The sequence below is a fragment of the Glycine soja genome, chromosome 12 (genome assembly GCF_004193775.1).
Source record: "Glycine soja cultivar W05 chromosome 12, ASM419377v2, whole genome shotgun sequence".
Lineage (NCBI taxonomy): Eukaryota > Viridiplantae > Streptophyta > Magnoliopsida > Fabales > Fabaceae > Glycine > Glycine soja.
In genome coordinates, this window is record NC_041013.1 from 20,651,163 (window position 1) to 20,673,158 (window position 21,996).

The following is a 21,996-nucleotide window of genomic DNA, read 5'->3' on the forward strand; positions in this document are numbered from 1 at the left end:
AACTGCCTTAGTTATTGCAGAATAAATTATGGAGTAACAGCAGGGGGGTTAGGCTGTTTTTAGTGGGTTTTCAGGAAGGGAGAGACGAGGCTGTCAAATTTACATAGAGGATTTCAGGGACAAAGCTTTGATTTACATATTGAATTTCATCCAAATTTTTGACAAGTCATTGTTACTTCCATCAATATTGATATTGTATCATGCTTAATTATATGCATTTGCTTATTCTGATCATTGTGTGTTGTGTGATTATTTCTTCCATGCAGGTACATGATTCCTATTTGTTGTGAGAGTGAAATGAAGGGCAGCAGCACCAATTGAGGTGAGTTTATATTTCCTTTTTTTTGTCTTTATCTTTGTTAGTTTGTTATATATTTTTTATTTTATATGTTTGAGTTTTAAATGTGTAAAAAATAGAAATAGAAAGGTCTGCTGATTGCTTAGGAATTCCTTGTTGTTTCATGGCATTCCTTTTGAATCTCAAAAGGTGTTGGATGATGCCTTAATTCTAGCTTGGTCCTGGCTAAAATATGGAGAGAAAGTTTTCAATACATCATTTAACCATTGGTCTACCAATCTTTTTTTTTTTTTGCACAGCAAAAATCTGATATTATTAATAGTTGATCAGTACTAGGTGTACTGAAATATATCAAAATATACAAAGGCAGAAATCTGCCAGCCCCAACTACATAAGATATAACCACAATAGGTGGATACCCATACAACCAAAGAATACCCCTAGGACATTTCCTCCTTTAAGCAAGTAGACCATTGATTAAAATGTGTATGGAAATCTTTCTCCATGCAGTTGATCCAAGACCAAGTGTGAAACAAAGCTTCGTCCATGACTTTTTCGGTGCTGAAATTCTGGTTGTTAAACACCAAGGCATTTCTATGCTTCCAAATAGTCATGGATAAAGCTATACAGAAAGCTTTCCATCGGTTGTCTACATTGCTTTTTCCACTCCATTGAGAGAATTTCACAAAATGGCATTTGGGTTCAATAGGGAAAGGAACCATCCTATTGGCCCATCTCAAACTCTCCCACCAAAGATGTCTAGTTTTCCTACAAGAATACATAATATGGCCAGTAGTTTCCTCATCCTGATCACAAAGAGGACAGTTGTAAGAGGGCAGCTCCACATGTCTCCTCCTTAGATTATCCCTAGTAGGTAGTCTGTTCTTGAAGATTCTCCAAGAGAAAGCACTTGCTATTGGGGGAATTTTCAGTCTCCAAATGATCTTGTAGTTGCTGTCTTCAGAAATAGAATTGCCCTCAGCCTTGAGGAGATTGTAGGCTGACTTTGTGGAGTAATAACCAGCAGGATCAGCCCCCCAGCTGAGAAAATCCCGACTTGAAGGTTGGATCTGAACACCCTCAATGTCAGCCATGAATGCTACCATGGTATCAATTTCGTGGTCAAAGAAATGTCTCCTCCATTGTACCTTCCACTCCCATCTACTACCAATTAAGAGGCCCATTGAGTTGATAGTATGATTCTGCTGAGTGCTCACTTGATATAGGGTTGGGTACTTATCTTGGAGACTTAAATCATCCTCCCTCCACTTGTCTTTCCAGAACTTGATTCTTGTCCCATCACCTACCTTCCACTTCAAATTATTGAAGATGCAATTTCCATGATGCTATTGGAAAACATATCTTAAATCCTTCCACCAAGGAGAAGAGTCAGCTCTGTTTCTGCCATAGCACAATGCATTCCACCCTCCATATTTGGACATTAATATTCTGGCCCAAAACTGATCCTGGCTATTTGCCAAGTCCCAACCCCATTTACCAAGCAAGGCCTTATTAAACTTGGACAAGTCTTTAATCCCAAGCCACCCTTTGTTCTTGGGAAGGTAGATAGTATCCCAATTTACCCAAGCAATCTTGGTCACCTTAGATCCTCCTCCCCGAAGAAAGTTTCTCTGAATTGAGACTAGCTTATGAACCACATTTTTAGGAACTCTAAAGAAGGACAACAGATAGATGGGAAGCGTTGTTAATACAGAATTAATGAGTGTTATCCTTCCTCCCATGGACAGACTTTTCTGCTTCCATTTACTAAGTTTGAGTTCAAACTTGCTAATGATAGGCTGCCACACATTCCAGCTTTTAGATGTTGTCCCCACTGGGATTCCAAGGAAGGAAAAGGGGATATCCAACTGACCACAGTAGAGAAAAAGGGCTGCCTCCCTACACCAAACCTCTGATTTTCCCATGCACCCAAATTGGCTTTTGGCATAATTAATCTTGAGACCGGAATCCATCTCAAAGATTCGGAGGATAGATTTCAGGACTCTAATATTATCCATAGTTGCAGTTCCAAAAAACAGCGTATCATCTGCATATTGCAGAATATTAATCTCGTCCTTTTGTCTCCCCACTTGGTAACTGTGGAACAAATTTTTAGAGATTGTTGTCCTCATCAACCCGGTAAGTCCTTCAGTTACTATGTTAAAAAGAAATGGGGCAAAGGGATCACCCTGCCTTAATCCTCTCTATGGCACAAACTCCGAAGTGGGGCTGCCATTAATTAGAATTGATATGGTTGCACTAGACAAACATCCATATATCCATTGTCTCCATTTTTCATAGAAACCCATCCTCATCATCATGTAGTTTAAAAAGCCCCAAGAGACCGAATCATATGCTTTTTCAAAATCCACTTTGAAGATCATGCAAGGATTTTTTTTATACTTGGCTTCAACAATAACCTCATTAGCAATCATCACCCCATGAAGAATATGGCTCCCTTTAAGAAAAGTTGTTTGCCTTTCATCTATTAGGTGAGGTAATACACGAGCCAGCCTAGTAGCCAGGATTTTGGACACTATTTTATAGACACATCCTATAAGAGAGATGGGTCTATAATCACGAAGAGTCTGAGGGTTAGTGGTCTTGGGTGTGAGGGCTATGAAAGAGGCATTGCTTCCTTTAGGGAATTTGCCATTGATATAAAACTCATCCAGGAACCTAGTAAAATCAGGTTTTAAAGTCTCTCAAAACTGCTTTATAAAATTGAAATTAAAGCCATCAGGACCAGGGCTTTTATCTCCTCCACAAGCCCACACTGCTGCTTTAATTTCCTCTTCAAAGAATCTAGCAGTAAGGCATTCCTTGTGATGGCCTTTGGTTAAATTTATGATTATATGTATTGGGGTCCTTGTGCTGGGTTATTGTTGGGTTTGATCTGCTTTTTGGAAGGTGGCACTTTTGTGTCTTGTATCTTTTATTTTCAGTACCTCTGGTACTGTTCTGTTTAATATTAATATACATATTTTTGCCTTCCAAAAAAAAAAAGGATAATCCAGTTGTCTGCAATGCAGGATATTAGCTGCTTCCAGAGCCCAATTGACTCCACCACCTATAATCCCAAACTGACTTTTGGCAAAATTAATCTTTAGACCAGAAGCTAATTCAAATCCTCTTAGTAAAGCCTTTAGAAGTAGAACACATTTTAACATATCAAACTTTTTAAAAGTAGAACACATTCTCGAACTTAAATGAAATCAAAAGGTTAAAAAGGAAAGACCAATAGAAAACATAATATAAATGGAAGCATGAGCTATATAAGCAAGCTGGAAAAAAAACCTGGACAAGGAAGCATTTCAAACTTTACAGTGACTGGGTAATTAGGTTAATGGGTGGACAGGCAGGTTGCAATTTTACTCATTCTGTTGCTATCGATGTGGTGGTATTAAGATGGGCACTGTTATTGTCTATAATTGAAATATAGTATAATTGTTTTTTTTTTCTTCTTAAAATTTGAACCGGCACTATCATTCTTTGAATGCCATCATCTACCTTTAATGATTCACATCTAAATTGGTCCCTATTTAATTAAATTAATTAGTTATTGCTTTAGTTTGACTCGATAGAAGTATGATATGTATTCTTAAAAAATTGTCCATGAGTTGTTTGATAGAATGACTGAGAATGAATTGAAATTTTCTTGCAAAAAAACAGTAAAATCTGAAGGACAAATAGTTAACAAAGTTGTTCATTAGCTGCAAATATCTTTCCCTCCTCAAGTGCAAGCTTCTTGCGTAGCCGCTGTTGGTGCTCAGAAAATCCCAATTACAAATCCCTCTTATTACTAGCTATTTTGAATTCTTTAGTTCCTGAATGTACAATCTTTCAGAGTCCTTTGGTTAATTTGTCTTGTCTCCTTATATGGTGGGGTTTTGTTTAATAATATTATACTTTTGCCTTCCAAAAAAAACTTATGACTGATCCTCGATCTTTTAATTAATCCTATTTTGTATGTTATTGTATAAAAGATCATGGGTTCTCCACCTGCCTCCACTCCTCCTCCTCCTCCTACTTCGGACGCATTGGCTTCGACGTCTGTCGTGAAGCGGACACGCAAAGCCTCACGTCTACGATCGTTGTCCACTAGACCACCTGATGTTGAGAGACCAGTGGTGCATGTTGATCCTGCTACCGGGAAGGCTGACGGTCCCCACAGGAAGAAATTAAGAACATATTTGGGGATTGTGGCACGTGATAAGGTGGACATCACCTACGAGAACTGGAAGGAGGTCCCTACTGCTCAGAAGGACTTGATTTGGGAGGATATTCAGGTATTTCTCTTTTCTTATTTGCTTTTGTGTAATTAATAGCCAAAAAATACATTATTGTAACAAATAAACTTTGTTTGATGTTGTCAGGCAGAATTTGATATCCCAGAGGCTTCTGACAGTAGGACGAAAAGGAAGTTACTACAGACCGTGGGGGAGAGATGGAGGCAGTTTAAATCAGACCTCACGAGGAAATGGGCCCTTGCAGCCGATCAGGACGGTGTCGAGGACACTGTTTGTGACAAATACGGCATCAGGAAGGAAAAGTGGGCCCAGTTTTGCCAGACTCACAGAGACCCTTCTTGGGAGGTATGTTCCTTGCCATTTAAGTTGTTTTCCATATTAAACATGATGTTGTTATACTTCATTCTACCCATTTCAAACATTATTGTTTAATTTTTTCAAGATGTGCGCATCAAGGCATAGGCCATCCAGAAGTAGAATACTGCCCCCCACGTTTTGTCTCGTGGGGGTTATGATTATTTGGAGCAGAAGCTCCTGGCTGAGAAGACAAAGAAGAAGCTGCAGGAAGCTGCACAGTCAGGAAGCGTTGATGGCGTCATCGACCCTCCATCCCCGGTCAGACGCCACGTGAAGTGGAAGATGGCCCGCACGAAGAAGATAGGGGAGATGACGAATAAGGCCACAAAGGAAATCGCTGAGAAGATTGTAAGTCATTTTCAACTAACCATTACAATTATGTTTGAATATTTTGAGAATGCCATGTACCACTGTGTGTTTTCTGTGCATGATTCGTTTGAGGAGCAGGCCACACAAGGATCATTCGTCCCCCATGGACGTCAAGATGTTCTGGCCGCTGCTATTGGACATCCAGAGCACCCTGGACGTGTCCATGCTGCTGGAGCCGGTGTCACCATCAAGCAATACTTTGGATCGGCTCCATGGACGTCCCACAGCGCTTCCTCCCTACCTCCTGACGAATTACAGCAGCTAACCCAGCAGATCAGGGACCAGCTAGAGGAGTCCATCACAGAGAAAGTGACGAGGCAGGTCATGGCATCCTTCAGCTAGCTTCAGTCGCCGATGCAATCTTAGGGACTTGCAGTGCCTCCTAAGCCTCTGGTTGGTCCTGGTCCCTCTGGTCCTCGAGTGAGCACAAAGGGGAGTTGTGTTGATCCCTCAGGAAACGATCCTGAGACGGGTGACTCTGACAGGTGCGGCTTGTACATAGAAGCAGATCCTGTCCGCCTGGTTGCCATGGGGAGAGTTTATGAGGGATCCACTCTTGTTCATAACACTCCTTTGTTGTCTGGCCAGGTAAAGGTGAGTGTGGATGAGGTTACAGATGCAGATGCTCCAGTTCCTGTACCCACTGATGAGGTTTTCTTAGTGGCGCAGGCACTTCACACCTTCCTTGCTTGGCCGACACATCTGGTCAAGTCTTTATCACAGCAGGTACTTATTGTCCTTACTATATGTTTCTTCTTTTTAAATTAATTCATTAAGCGTGCCTCAAATTTGGCAATTTAACTTTGTTTCATGAACAGGTAGCTGTGTCTCTGTCAAAACCACCTCCGAAGCCCGATCCGGAGGTCGATGATCCGCTTTATCTAATGACATTGACCATCCCAGAGCTTTTCTTGAGGCCTTATCAGGTTAGATGGGATGCCACCGTGTTCGGGGTCGTTAATCCAGATTTCCCCTTGTACATAAAGCACGAAGACCTCTCCAAAATCGCACACGATGGTCAATGTCTCAACATATCAGTGTTACAGTTGTGGATTCTGTAAGTCTTTATATAAAAGGCTTTTAATTACCTAAGTTATGGCTTTCAATTCATAAATATTTAACTTTGACTTAACATAAACAGGCATCTCACTGAAACATGTATGCGAGCGGGGAATTCTGATATCTATGGATTCCTTGAGCCACAGTCCATTCAGAGGTCTAGGCAATCGCAGTTTGAATCTGAAAGTTACATAAAGAGTTGGATGCAGAGTTCACAACGCGTTTTGTATCTTGGAGCCTACCTAAATGGGTAAGTCACAAAATAACAAAATTTAATTAATGTTTACTAATGTACTAACCCATTTTAGGTTCCACTGCAGCGGGAACTGGCAGATGGTGGTCATCCTGCCCAAGGAACACTTAGTTGTCTGGTTTTGTTCATTGCATAACAGGCCAGACAACAACCTTAAGGGGATTATTAATAGGTTAGTGTTCTTTTCAATACATTTGCATTGTAATACCTCAACGTACAACACCAGTTTTTAATTGTTACTCATTTGGAACAGTGCTATCAAGGGTCTTGATGATGCTCCACAACCTAAATCAAAGGCTTCTGCTAGGTGGATTGTCGTCATGGAGTAATTACATGACCCGTAAGGTTCTGTAACCTTACGGAAAGAAAACAAGTATACAAATTTCGTAACGTTACGGAAAAAGAATCACAAAAAAAGGCAAAGAGGGGGTGTATTTAGTAAAAAAAAGGTGCAAATAGCAACCAGGCACACTTGGGCCTTCCAGATTATTCCTCCAGAAGGCGGTTGCTTCTGGAGGAAGCAACCTGCCTCGCCTGGGCGAGCTGGGTGGCAAGCTCCTCCCCTATTTTCCTATAAATAGAGGGAGGAATGAAGAAGGAAGGGGTTCAGCCTTCTTGGCATTTCGTAATCACTTGAAATTGGTGAGGAAAATTGTTTCCGTGAAGAAAATCCAAGCCGAGGCGCTTTCGTAATGTTTCTCTAACATTTTCGTGGGTGATTTCGCGAAGATTTTCAACCGTTCTTCATCGTTCGTCGTTCTTCGGTCTTCAACCGGTAAGTTCCCGAAATCGAACTTTTCAATTCATTCTATGTACCCTTGGTGGTCCCCACTTGTTTCGCGAGCTTTTATTTTCATTTCATTTACTTTCCGTACCCCCTTTTGACGTGCTTCAGTCATTTACTGAAGTCATTTTCTCGCCTAATCAAAAAATAAAATAAATTTCCACCGATCATTTGATTTGTAATAACCTCTAATTTCTATTAAAATGAAATCCGATCGTTCGGTCATGCCGTAACCACGTTGGAAACCAAAAAGAGGTAAAAATAATAATATAATAATAAAAAAATATCTCTTAGTAAAAATAAGGAAAAAAAAAATCAATCTGACGTTTCTCTTTGGGATTTCTTTTTCTTAATTGAATTGACTAATAACTAAAGTGACACTAAGGCTAAAATCAACTCGCAAAGTCAAGCTCGTCCGCAAAAAATCACTAAAAGGAATTTTAAGGTTCGATACCTCAGCTTTTATCACCAAGTAAAAATGGGTCATTTTAAGGTCCAACGCCTTAAAAGGACCTTCTTCCAAGTAAAAAGAATCGCTTGATTCGCCCTTTAGAAAGAGCTATGTAGGTCTGATTTCCTCTTCGATGGAGAGTACGTAGGAGCAAAAGCCCCGCTTTTGTCGACCTCAAAAATAAAAAAGAAATAAAAGTTTAGGTACACAATTTCACACAATTCTAATTTAAGGCTGTTGTCCTTTGGGACAAATGTGAGAGGTGCTAATACCTTCCTCAAACGTAAATACAACTCCCGAATCTGGAATATTCTTCATGACCGTTTTCCTTCGGTTTTTCCGACGTTTTCCACAACTAAATGTTGGTGGCGACTCCGCGCATTTTCCTCCATTGGAAGACGCACCCTTGAGCCTCACCCTGCTTGCCAGCAAAAGGGTAGGTTGCGACAGTTGGCGACTCCACTGGGGACTGTTTTTGTGAGTTAGGCCTATTTTAGGAAATTGTGGAATTGTGAAACTTTGTGTGTACATTTTTTGAATTTGGTAAATATAATAAATGTTGTCTTTTCCACATATAATAAATGTGTCGCATTTAAAACCAAGTTCGATGGTAGTACGAGCCTTTGACGGTAGTCGGCGGGAGGTGATGGGGGAAATCAACATCCCCATTCAGATAGGCCCCCACACTTGCAATGTGGTTTTTCAAGTGATGGACATAAATCCCGCCTACAACTGCCTTTTGGGGAGACCCTGGATTCACGCGCTAGGAGTGGTCCCTTCGACGCTTCACCAGAAATTGAAATTCACGGTCGGTGGACTCTTGGTGATAGTGTCAGGCGAAGAAGATATGTTGGTGAGCTGCCCCTCCTCCGCGCCTTATGTGGAAGCAGCGGAGGAATCATTAGAAACAACTTTCCAATCCTTCGAGGTGGTGAGTTGTGCCTCTGTGGAAACGAGTCCGTTGCTGCCTTGTCTCTCTAATGCAACCCTAATGGTGGCACGGGTGATGCTCAGGCACGGTTATGAGCCCGGAATGGGTCTGGGCAAGGACAGCCACAGGAATGCCGATGTGGTCGACATTAGGGGGAACCCGTACAAATATGGGTTGGGGTATGAACCCGGGAAACCTGGAAGAAGGAATGCACTGTCAAGAATCCGAGAAGATAGGGCATGGCCCAGCCATGTTAGCCAGTGTTTCACTAGTGTCGGGATAATGTTCAAGGAAGAGGTGGCGGCAATAGGAGAGGAGTCTCCACAAGATCTGCCAAGTTTCATGCGACCATGCCATCCCAATTCCCAAGTGGGGAACTGGCGCGTGATGAGCCAGTCGGAAGTCTATACTGCTGATTCAATGTAATTAGAGGCTATAGATTCCTTTCTCTTTCGTTTTGTGAAACCTACCTTATTAAATAAACAAAGAGATCTTGTTTCATCTGTTCTTGCGATTCCACCTTTTCTCATATCATTTTGCATGTTTTTGTTTTTTGTCTTGTTTGGTATAGATGTGAGGGTCGATTCTTTGAGGATCATAACAACGAGGGTTTGATAAATCGATTTTGACCGAGAAGTAAGTCAAACAATAAACGAAGAAGAGGAAGAGGACGTCCTTTCACTAGATTTGGAGAGGTTGATCGCTCAGGAAGAACGCGAAATGAAGCCTCACCAAGAGGGAACCGAACTGATAAACTTAGAGACTGGAGAGCTAAAGAAAAAAGTGAAAGTAGGAACCGGTATGACCGCACCTATCCGCCAAGGTTTGATAACCCATCTCGAAGAATATCAAGACATCTTTGCGTGGTTGTACCAAGACATGCTAGGTCTGGACCTCGACATTGTGCAGCATAAGTTGCCATTGAATCCTGGGTCTTCCCCGGTTAAGCAAAATCTACAAAGGATGAGACCCGAAATGTCTTTGAAAATTAAAGAAGAAGTGAGAAAGCTGTTCGATGCGGGTTTCTTGGCTGTAGCTCGATACCCGGAGTGGGTAGCCAACATTGTCCCGGTCCCAAAAAAGGACAGCAAGGTGCGAATATACGTAGACTATCGGGACTTAAATCGAGCTAGTCCCAAAGACAATTTTCCCTTGCCACACATTGATAAAGATGGCATGGCCCAAGATGGCACCTTTTCTCCTTTATGGATGGTTTCTCAGGGTATAATCAGATAAAGATGGCACCCGAAGATGTGGAGAAGACTACTTTTGTCACCCTATGGGGAACATTCTGCTACAAAGTGATGGCCTTTGGGCTAAAAAATGCTGGGGCAACCTATCAGCGTGCCATGGTAGCGTTGTTCCACGACATGATGCATAAAGAGATAGAAGTCTACGTAGATGACATGATTGCCAAATCTCAGACCGAGGACGAACACCTCGTCAATCTGCGTAAGCTATTTGGAAGGCTACAGAAATACCAACTGAAACTAAACCCCGCCAAGTGCACCTTCGGGGTGAAATCGGGGAAGTTATTAGGATTTATCGTGAGCCAGAAAGGGATAGAGATAGATCCCGAGAAAGTGAAGGCCATCCTTGAAATGCTAGAGCCACGCACGGAGAAGCAGGTTCGAGGTTTCTTGGGTAGATTGAATTACATCGCGAGATTTATCTCGCAACTCACCCCTACCTGCGAGCCCATCTTCAAACTATTGCGTAAGAACCAGGCGGTCCTGTGGAACAGTGACTGCCAAGAGGCCTTCAAAAAAATCAAACAAAGGCTCACAAATCCCCCGGTGCTCATGCCACCTGTAACAGGAAGACCTTTTTTCCTATACATGACTGTGTTAGATGAGTCTATGGGGTGCGTGTTGGGTCAGCACGATGACTCTGGGAAAAAGGAACAAGCCATTTACTATTTAAGCAAGAAGTTTAACACCTGTGAGATGAATTACTCAATGTTGGAAAGGACGTGCTATGCCTTGGTATGGGAATCACATCGGCTTAGGCAGTACATGCTCAGTCATACCACGTGGCTTATTTCCAAAATGGATCCCGTGAAATACATCTTTGAAAAGCCAGCCCTCACGGGACGAATCACTAGGTGGCAGGTACTACTATCTGAATTCGATATTGTGTACGTCACCCAAAAGGCGATAAAGGGAAGCGCCTTGGCAGATTATTTGGCCCAACAACCCCTCCAAGATTATCGGCCGATGCACCCTGAGTTCCCGAATGAAGACATCATGACCCTATTCGAAGAGAAGCGGACGCACGAGGATATAGACAAATGGATTGTTTGTTTCAATGGGGCATCTAATGCTTTAGGCCATGGAGTAGGGGCAATCCTTGTATCCCCAAATGATCAATGTATTCCTTTCACGGCCAGGCTAGGTTTCGATTGTACCAACAATATGGCCGAATATGAAGTGTGCGCCCTTGGGATTCAAGCGGCCATTGATTTTGATGTAAAGCTACTCAAAGTGTATGGAGACTCGGCTTTGGTAATACGCCAGTTGAGAGGAGAATGGGAAACTAGGGATCCAAAGTTGATACTCTATCAAACTCATATCTTGAAGTTAGCCGAATTCTTTGACGACATTTCTTTCCACCACATACCTCGGGAAGAGAACCAAATGGCCGATGCATTGGCCACCTTGGCATCCATGTTTCAACTTGCCCCACACGGGGATCTACCGTACATTAAATTCAGATCTCGGGGTAAGCTGGCACATTGTTGTGCGATAGAGGAAGAGCGAGATGGAAAACTGTGGTATTTCGACATCAAACAGTATGTCGAGAACAAAGAATATCCACCAGGGATTTTCGACAATGACAAAAGAACGTTAAGGAGATTGGCTACTGGTTTCTTTGTGAGTGGTACCATCCTGTACAAACGAAACCACGACATGACCCTCCTGCGATGCATAGATACCAAAGAGGCGAACTACATGATTGAGGAAATCCACAGGGGTTCATTTGGGACACATGCCAATGGGCATGCTATGGCCAGGAAGATCCTTAGAGCAGGTTATTACGGGCTCACTATGGAAAGCGATTGTTGCGCCCATGTAAGGAAATGCCATAAAAGTCAAGTGTACACGGACAATGTCAATGTTCCGCCACATCCTCTGAATGTCATGTCCGCCCCTTGGCCTTTTTCCATGTGGGGGATAGATGTCATTGGGGCCATCGAACCCAAGGCTTCGAACGGTCATCGCTTCATTCTCGTGGCGATAGATTATTTCACCAAATGGGTCGAAGCGGCTTCTTATACCAATGTCACGAGGAGTGTGGTGGTCAGATTCATAAAGAAGGAACTGATTTGTCGATACGGACTCCCTAGGAAGATCATTACTGACAATGGCACCAATCTGAACAACAAAATGATGCAGGAAATGTGCGGGGATTTCAAGATCCAGCATCATAACTCCACCCCCTATCGGCCAAAGATGAACAGGGTTGTGGAGGCTGCAAATAAAAATATTAAGAAGATTATTCAGAAGATGACGGTGTCATACAAAGATTGGCATGAGATGTTGCCTTTTTCCCTGCATGGATATCGAACCTCAGTACGAACTTCTAATAGGGCAACGCCTTATTCCTTGGCTTATGGGATGGAAGCGATACTCCCATTTGAGGTAGAGGTCCCTTCCCAGAAGATATTAGCGGAATCAGGCCTAGAAGAATCAGAGTGGGCTCAAACACGCTATGACCTGCTCAACCTTATTGAAGGTAAGTGTTTGACGGCCATGAGCCACGGGCGCCTCTATCAACAAAGGATAAAGAACGCGTTCGACAAGAACGTACGCCCGCGCAAGTTCAATCAAGGGGACCTTGTCCTGAAAAAGATATCCCACGCTGTTAAAGATAATCGAGGGAAGTGGGCCCTGAATTACGAAGGACCTTTTGTTGTGAAAAGGGCTTTTTCTGGAGGGCTCTGGTGCTCACCAACATGGATGACGAGGAACTACCCTTGCCCATGAACTCTGATGTCGTTAAGCGATATTACGCTTGAAATCTGGGGCAATTGAGGAAACCGCTGCATGTTCTTTTTATTTTGTGTTCTTTTTGGTTTCCTCCAGGGATTCCTGTCCACTGTAATTGTCTGGTCACAGTTCTTTAAAAGAAGAGAACATGGGTCTGAGGTTTCAGTCCTCACTTTGGTTTTAAACCATGTGCAGTTTGTAATAACCTGAGCCCTTTCGCTCAGTTCATGGGGTGCCTCAGCGCTTAATTAAAACTGAACCTAACCAGCTTTCACTAAGAAGATTATTGCATTTGAAAACATTCATGCATACGCATACGCATGCATATTTTGTGAAAACAGGGGCAAAATCGTCTTAGGCAACGGTCAGAGGTCGAGACAAGGTTAAAGGCGGAAACCAATCAAGGTAAGACGATGACACGGTCACGATTTGCCGCGCATTGTTGTTTCCTACTTTCAGGTACTTATGGACGGATGCAAGGAGAGGCTAGGGTCACGACCAATAGGTCGTCATCCTTTGCCTAGCCCGGGACAAACGGAAAGCGTCGCTGCGAAGCAGCTCAGTATCCCTTAAAATCTCCCGTAATTATTGTTGGCGTGTCTATAAAGTAAGTATTAGATGCCTAATCTATCATGAGGGATGTCGAGTAAGTGAACGCGGCCCATAGAAGGCCATACTTACGTCTCCCCTAAAAAAAATGGCAGGTTAGCTCGCCTGGGCAAGCACCCCTGCACCTGCAAATATAAAAAACGAGGGAGGGGGAGTTTTCTGCACCCCAAAAACTCCCCCCCCCCCCTCATTCAAAAAAGAGAGCTCACGGGATTCACGAGTTTGCAGCCCTAGGATCACCATTTTTCGTGTTTTTTGATTCCGTTTTGCGCTATTACTCGTCTCCAACAAGTAAGTACCTCATTCTTGGGCTCTCTAGCTTTCCATTGATGTATTTTGGTGCTCTAAATTGCATGTATTTGCTAAAAAACGTGAGAGATTTACCCTCAAATTGTTACTTGTTTTTGTTGGATTGAGGGGTGGTAAGGGATGGCCTTAGGCCTAGGGTGCACTCTAAAGCAATGGGGCATGCCACATTGCCCCTATTCTCTTGCTATTCATGCCAAAACATGCGCCCACCAAGTGCTCGGTGAAATGCCTCAATGACATATGGGCATGGTTTTGTAAGCTTGGGATTGTGGGACTATTTTATATGTATAGGGACAGCATGAAGGATTTAAAATGAGTGCCCGAATGCGATTCTAGGCCTAGGAACCCAAGCTTTTAATTGCAAAACAAGGAAGCATGACTTACGCCTAGGAATCTAAGTTTTGGTTTTGAATGTAAAAAGGCATGAATATTAGGACATGTTTGAGAGGTTTTTATTAGAATTTAAATTTGGCTACCCCATGAGGAATACCTTGCACCTAGGTAGCATGGAAAATACCTTTCAACGGTATGTATATATGTGGATATATATAGCATGGAAATGCCTTGCAAAGTGTGTGAATATATGGCATAAAAATACCTTGCAAAGTGTGAATGAATAGCAAATAATGCATTTCAAAAATCTGTATATGTAGGATAGGTAGCGTAAAAATGCCTTTCAAAATATGTATATTTGTGGATAGGTAGCATAAGGAGCCTTTCAAAAAATGTACCCATGTAAAAAATGGCACGAGAATGCTTCCCAAATGAATATATGATGTGGAATTGCCCCTCAAGTGTAGATAGATGGCATGAAAGTTCCTTTCCAAATGCAAGTGTGTGCATGACGTAAGATTGGCTCTCCAATGTGCATATATGTATAAATAAATGTGAATGAAACAACAAAAAATTTGTATGTTAATAAAATACTTCAAATGCGCGTAGGTAGTTTATGGTAGCAAAATACTTAGGATATGAACATGTGTAATTTTGACACAATACCTTGAGCATGCGTATATGTATTCTTTCCAAAAAATATATATGTGTGGTAACTAGAATGTTTTGAATATCCTTGTATGTTGATATAAATCGTAGGATATTTTACGCATATGCACATTCATAAATGTTTTACATTAAGGAAATGTGTGCACAAGTTTTCTTTAAATCGGAAAGATTAGCATGCCGTTTTTGCTTTAAAATAAGCGTTTTTCTTGTAAACTAACTTTTCAAATGTTTGTCCTCGCAGGAAATGGCTCCGAGAAAGCTTTTCGCAAAGATATCTAGGAAGGACGCCGCGGCTGAAGGGACCAGTGCTGCTCCCGAGTTTGACAGCCATCATTTCAGGAGCGCTGAGCACCAGCAACATTTCGAGGCCATCAAAGGATGGTCGTTCCACCGAGAGAGACGCGTCTAGCTCAGGGATGATGAGTACATAGATTTTCAGGAAGAAATAGCTTGCCGGCGTTGGACGTTGCTGGTCACGCCCACGGAGGAGGGCGTGCGGGACATGCGGTCATAGGTAAGGGGCCAGTGGATTCCTTTTGATGCAGACGCCCTTAGCTAGTTCCTGGGAGACCCGCTAGTGTTAGAGGAGGGCCAGGAGTGCGAGTATAGTCAGAGAAGGAACCAGGTGATGGATTTGACGAGGAGGCCATTGCCCAGCTATTATGCATACCGGGTCAGGATTTTGCCCGGACCGTTGTCGGGAGACAGGTGTGGATCATGCGCACCAGCATGACCACCTTGACTCAGATGTGGATGACGTTGCTGCTCAGCAATGTCCTGCCCAGCGATCATAATTTCGACCTCCCTCTGCCGAAGTGTCAGCTGGTGTATGCCATCCTGACACGGATGAGCGTCCATGTGGCTCAGTTAATCGCTGACGCCATTTATTTATTTGTTGGTATGCCACCTACCAGGCACCCTCTAGACCCAGATAAGTCTAACAGGGCCCTGGGGTTTCCAGCATTGATCACGGGTCTCTGCCAGTCATTTGGGGTTCCCGTCGCACCTAGTAAGGTGATTCGACCACCGATCACCCGGGCCTTCATTGAGAAGTATTGCACGCCTAGACAGGCGCAGGGTGATGCACCACAGGCCGCAGACGCGCCGCCACCACCTCATCAGGATGACCCAGCTGGGTCATTTGACACGGAGCGGTATTTACGACACTCGGTTCGCCAGCAGGCAGCCAACCACAGGAAGCAGGTGCAGGTCCATGAGTGTCTCTACCAGCTCAGCCTCAGTCTGCAGAGCCAGGGTTTTGCTCCTTTTGCGTGCCCTACTCCAGATCAGTTCAGGGCAAAGGTCGCATGGCCCGGAGATTGGCCCGAGGCCCAGGCAGGGGAGGTGCCCGCAGAGGCTCCCGGTGACACGGAGGAGGCCCGCATGGATGAGGAGATGACAGATTTACTCGATTTCTTGGGAGGGAGCAGAGCCACATGACCAGGGGATCCCCAAATTCATATTCTCTTTTATGTTTCCTCTTTTATCTGTTACATATCATTTTATTTTTTATAACTTGAGGGACTAACGTTTTTTTTGTTTTTTTTATTATCTTTTGATTTGTGCATACATGTTGTTTGGACTATTGTGTTAGTCTTTACTTCGTTATTATCGATAATGTATGTTGAAATTCTGGAACCGTGTAGAGTTTTCATTTAGGAACGTCACCCTAAAAATAAAATTAACAAGAAGCATGATAACGCCAAGAATAGAAAAAAGAAAGAAGCATTGTGAACAAATGTCGTGTCTATATATAAAGAAAAGAGTTTTTTATATATAAAAAGTGTATGAAAAGATTTTGTGTGTGTGTAAATAATGTGTGAAAAGAAATTCTTGTGTGTGAGCAACGTGTATATAAAGAAATTTTTGTATAAACCACGAGTGTATGTTGAAAAAATCTTTGAACAGGAATAGAGTTTTTATATAGACTGTGTTGATATAAAGAGAAAGAGTTTTTAATGCGTGTGTATATAGAAAAAGTTTGTCGTGTATAGGAATGTAGGTGTACAAAGAAAAGCTTTTCTCATATGTCGCAACCTACCCTTCGGCGGGAGGGCGACGCGTGACTCGCGGGATGCGTGTTCCACGAAAGGAATACGCGCGGAGTCGCCACCAACGTTTATTTGAGGAAAACGTCGGAAAAACTGGAAAAGACGCGATCTACGAACTTTTTAGTGAAAAGTTCGGGAGTTGTATTTACGCACGGGGAAGGTATTAGCACCCCGCACGCCCGTCCCAAGGGACGGCAGCCTTTAATCGAATGTGCAAACATGACTTTGATTTTTATGTTCCTTTTATGTTCTTGTATCTTTTATACCCTTTTTATATTTTTTTCTTTTTTGTGGTCGACAAGGGTGTTTCCCTTTGCTCCTACGTATTCCTCAATTTGGGATGAGAAAATCAGACCTACGTAGTTCTTTTGGAACAAAGTGTTTGGTTAAGTTGTTTTTGTCTTTTTTGCAAAATATGTTTTTATTTGAACAAAAGGTCATTTAAGGTGTTGGACCATTAAACGGTCTTTTGATTTTGAAAGATGAGAAATGTTAAGGCGTTGGACCATTAACGATTTCTTGTTTTTGAAAGGAGAGAAACGTTAAGGCATTGGACCATTAACGATCTCTTGGGGTGGTCGACAAAAGCGGGGCTTTTGCTCCTACGTATCCTCAATGAGGAACTCAGACCTACGTAGTTCTTTCTTATCAAGTGATTCTTTTTTATTTTAAGAGGTGATCATTTTAAGGCGTTGGACCTTAAAAATGATCCATTTTACTTAGTGAGAAAATGAAATGACGAACTTCAAAAGCCTATTTTTGTGGACGAGCTTGACTAGGTGGATTGATTTTAGCCTTTAGTTTCACTTTAGTTATTAATCAATTCGATTAAGAATGAGAAATCCCAAAGAGAAAACGTCCAATTGATTTTCCGCTTTATTTTACTAAAAGATGTCTTTTTGATTATTATATTATTTTTTACCTCTTTTTGATTTCCAACGTGGTTACGGCACGACCGAACGGTCGGAATTGATTTTAACCAAAGTTAATGGATAATACAATTCAAACGTTCGGTGGAAATTTATTTTATTTTTAAGTTAAGCGAGAAACGACTTAAGTAAAATGGCTTTAAGCACGTCGACAGGGGGTATAAAAAGTAAACAAAACGAGAATAAAAATGCACGAAACACAATGTGGACCACTATGGGTACATAGAATGAATCGAAAAGCTTGGTTCGAGGTACTTACCCGTTGAAGATCGAAGAACGATGAAGAACGAATGAAGAACGTCGAAGAACGGTTGAAACCTTTGCGAAATTCTTCACGGAAAACGTTACGGAAACGTTTCGGAAGCGCCTCGGCTTAGATTTTCTTCACGGAAACAATTTTTCCAAGCAAATTCGAAAGAGAGAGAAGTGCCTAAGGGGCCGGACCCCTTCCTTCTTCATTTCCTCCCCTATTTATAGCAAAATAGGGGAGGTGGTTGCCGCCCAGCTCGCCCAGGCGAGCTCAGCTCGCCCAGGCGAGCAGGGTTGCTTCCTCCAGAAGCAACCGCCTTCTGGAGGAATCTTCTGGAGGGCCCAAATGGGCCTGGGTGCTATTTGCACCCCCATTTTTACTAAGTACACCCCCCTCTGCTGTTTTTTGGTGATTCTTTTTTCGTAAAGTTACGGAAACTTACGAATTTCGTAACGATACTTGTTTTCTTTCCGTAATGTTACGGAACCTTGCGGATTACATAATCATCCCCTTTTTGACTTACGGAATGTTACGGAACCTCACTTAATTATGCAACGATGCTTCCTTTTGATTTCCGGTGTGTCACGGAAACTTACGGATTGTGCATCAATATTTTTTTTGGTTTTCCGGCATGTCCTGAAATTTCACAAATTGCCTAATGATGGGTGCCAAGCACCTCACGAGGACCAAAGAATGGTCACACGTCATCGAGCAAAGGTTCCCGGACGAAATTAGGGTATGACAGTTGCCCCTCTTTACTTGTCTTTTATTGGAGATAAAAGAAAAGTAAAGATAAGACACTAATTTCGTCCCTCTCGATTTGATGAGAGTCGCGGGTGACCATAAAATCTCCACATGCAAATGACTTGTTGTTCCCAAAATATCACAAATTGCCTAATGATGGGTGCCAAGCACCTCACAAGGACCAAAGAATGGTCGCATGTCATCAAGCAAAGGTCCCCGAAAATCAGTGTATGACACTAATTTCGCTCCTCTCGGTTGACGAGAGTCGCGGGTGACCATGAAATTTCCGCATGTAAATGACTTTGTTGTTCCCGGAGGAACAAAAGGTGCAGAAGACTGTGTCAGCCCCTGCATGCTATCAAGCGTTCTGTCTTACAGATAGCAAAAGAATGGGTGCGAATAACCATAAGGTATCTCCGCGTATCATGGGTGCAGAATGACCAAACTTGGTCTCTGCTTGCCATTGGACACAACTGTGTCTAAGTAGCAAAGGGGTGCGGATAACCGTAAGGTATCTCCGCGTATCATGGGTGCAGAATGACCAAACTTGGTCTCTGCTTGCCATCGGACACAACTGTGTCTAAATAGCAAAGGGGTGCGGATAACCGTAAGGTATCTCCGCGTATCATGGGTGCAGAATGACCAAACTTGGTCTCTGCTTGCCATCGGACACAACTGTGTCTAAATAGCAAAGGGGTGCGGATAACCGTAAGGTATCTCCGCGTATCATGGGTGCAGAATGACCAAACTTGGTCTCTGCTTGCCATCGGACACAACTGTGTCTAAATAGCAAAGGGGTGCGGATAACCGTAAGGTATCTCCGCGTATCATGGGTGCAGAATGACCAAACTTGGTCTCTGCTTGCCATCGGACACAACTGTGTCTAAATAGCAAAGGGGTGCGGATAACCGTAAGGTATCTCCGCGTATCACGGGTGCAGAATGACCAAACTTGGTCTCTGCTTGCCATCGGACACAACTGTGTCTAAATAGCAAAGGGGTGCGGATAACCGTAAGGTATCTCCGCGTATCATGGGTGCAGAATGACCAAACTTGGCCTCTGCTTGTCATCGGCTCTGGATGACAAAAGGGTGCGGATAACCGTAAGGTATCTCCGCGTATCATGGGTGCAGAATGACCAAACTTGGCCTCTGCTTGTCATCGGCTCTGGATGACAAAAGGGTGCGGATAACCGTAAGGTATCTCCGCGTATCATGGGTGCAGAATGACCAAACTTGGTCTCTGCTTGTCATCGGCTCTGGATGACAAAAGGGTGCGGATAACCGTAAGGTATCTCCGCGTATCATGGGTGCAGAATGACCAAACTTGGTCTCTGCTTGCCATCGGACACAACTGTGTCTAAATAGCAAAGGGGTGCGGATAACCGTAAGGTATCTCCGCGTATCATGGGTGCAGAATGACCAAACTTGGTCTCTGCTTGCCATCGGACACAACTGTGTCTAAATAGCAAAGGGGTGCGGATAACCGTAAGGTATCTCCGCGTATCATGGGTGCAGAATGACCAAACTTGGCCTCTGCTTGTCATCGGCTCTGGATGACAAAAGGGTGCGGATAACCGTAAGGTATCTCCGCGTATCATGGGTGCAGAATGACCAAACTTGGTCTCTGCTTGTCATCGGCTCTGGATGACAAAAGGGTGTGGATAACCGTAAGGTATCTCCGCGTATCATGGGTGCAGAATGACCAAACTTGGTCTCTGCTTGTCATCGGCTCTGGATGACAAAAGGGTGCGGATAACCGTAAGGTATCTCCGCGTATCATGGGTGCAGAATGACCAAACTTGGTCTCTGCTTGTCATCGGCTCTGGATGACAAAAGGGTGCGGATAACCGTAAGGTATCTCCGCGTATCATGGGTGCAGAATGACCAAACTTGGTCTCTGCTTGTCATCGGCTCTGGATGACAAAAGGGTGCGGATAACCGTAAGGTATCTCCGCGTATCATGGGTGCAGAATGACCAAACTTGGTCTCTGCTTGTCATCGGCTCTGGATGACAAAAGGGTGCGGATAACCGTAAGGTATCTCCGCGTATCATGGGTGCAGAATGACCAAACTTGGCCTCTGCTTGTCATCGGCTCTGGATGACAAAAGGGTGCGGATAACCGTAAGGTATCTCCGCGTATCATGGGTGCAGAATGACCAAACTTGGTCTCTGCTTGTCATCGGCTCTGGATGACAAAAGGGTGCGGATAACCGTAAGGTATCTCCGCGTATCATGGGTGCAGAATGACCAAACTTGGTCTCTGCTTGTCATCGGCTCTGGATGACAAAAGGGTGCGGATAACCGTAAGGTGTCTCCGCGTATCAGCTCTTGAGTCATGGCAACAAGAGGCGGTGTGGTCGACAAAAGCGAGGCTCTTGCTCCTACGTATCCTCCAATGAGGAATTCAGACCTACGTAGTTCTGGATAACTTGTGAGACTTGAAAAAGTCTCGATGTTTTCTTCGCTAAAATGCAAACATGCTTTAGTAAAGAGACAAATATTCCAACTGATTTAGAACAGCATATGCTTTTTTCGAGTGAAAAACAATGCGTCTACCGGGGAAGGAGAGTCTGCTGATGAAATCTCCCATAACCATAAATGAGATTTTGGATGTTAGCATTTCGTTTCTAAATGACCATTTAGAGGAAACACTGGGTTCGACAAAAATAGAAGAAATCCACTCAAAGTGTATCAATCTCGCACAGGTAAGTGTTTCATCCTAACTCCGAACCATAGATATGTCATGACTTGACTTTGCAAATTATTTCCTATCAAATCAAAAATTACATGCGTGATCATGGATCAAATAGGACTTCCCTTGGGAATGGGTTCTTTTGGTGGGTTTTTTTTCGGCTTTTTGTATGTTTTTGGCTTTTGATTTTTCTGGCTTTTTCTTTTTTCTGTTTTTTTTTTTTCTTTTTTCTGTTTTTTTTTGTTTAGTGCGGGGCGAGGAAAAAAGGGTCGCTAGCGCACGGGATTTTGGTTGGTAATTAAAGGGAGAAGACCATTTTAGGTCGTGGTTTCCTTTCCTTCCTTTTTTGTTTCATCTGGTGACAATTCTGTATTGTTCAGATATTGTCCGGTCCAAAGACCTCTCTGCATATTTCTTCTGTTTTTCTTTCGATCCTTGATCAGGAGCTTTCTTTCCTTCTTTTCTTTTTTCTTTTCCACTCTTTGATTGGGAATTTCCTTTCTTTTCTTTTTGCTTTCTCCCACTCTTTGATTGGGAATTTTCCTTCTCTTCCTTTTTGCTTCCGAGGGTAAGGATTATGGTGAGTCAGGATTTTGGCTCAAGGTTTGTAGAATGGCTAGACATGATACATGTCGGGTTTGGTTTGGCTCAAGGATAAAAGGGATGC

The 21,996-nt window shown here is 43.1% G+C and overlaps 1 protein-coding gene across 1 annotated transcript; it reads right to left on the minus strand.

Annotated features, from left to right (window-relative positions):
- Positions 1-738: 738 nt before the first annotated feature.
- On the minus strand, positions 739-1,404 carry LOC114378865. Its single transcript, XM_028337460.1, has one exon. The coding sequence runs from the start codon at positions 1,402-1,404 to the stop codon at positions 739-741; it is 666 nt and encodes a 221-aa protein (XP_028193261.1).
- Between the last annotated feature and the right edge of the window lie 20,592 nt (positions 1,405-21,996).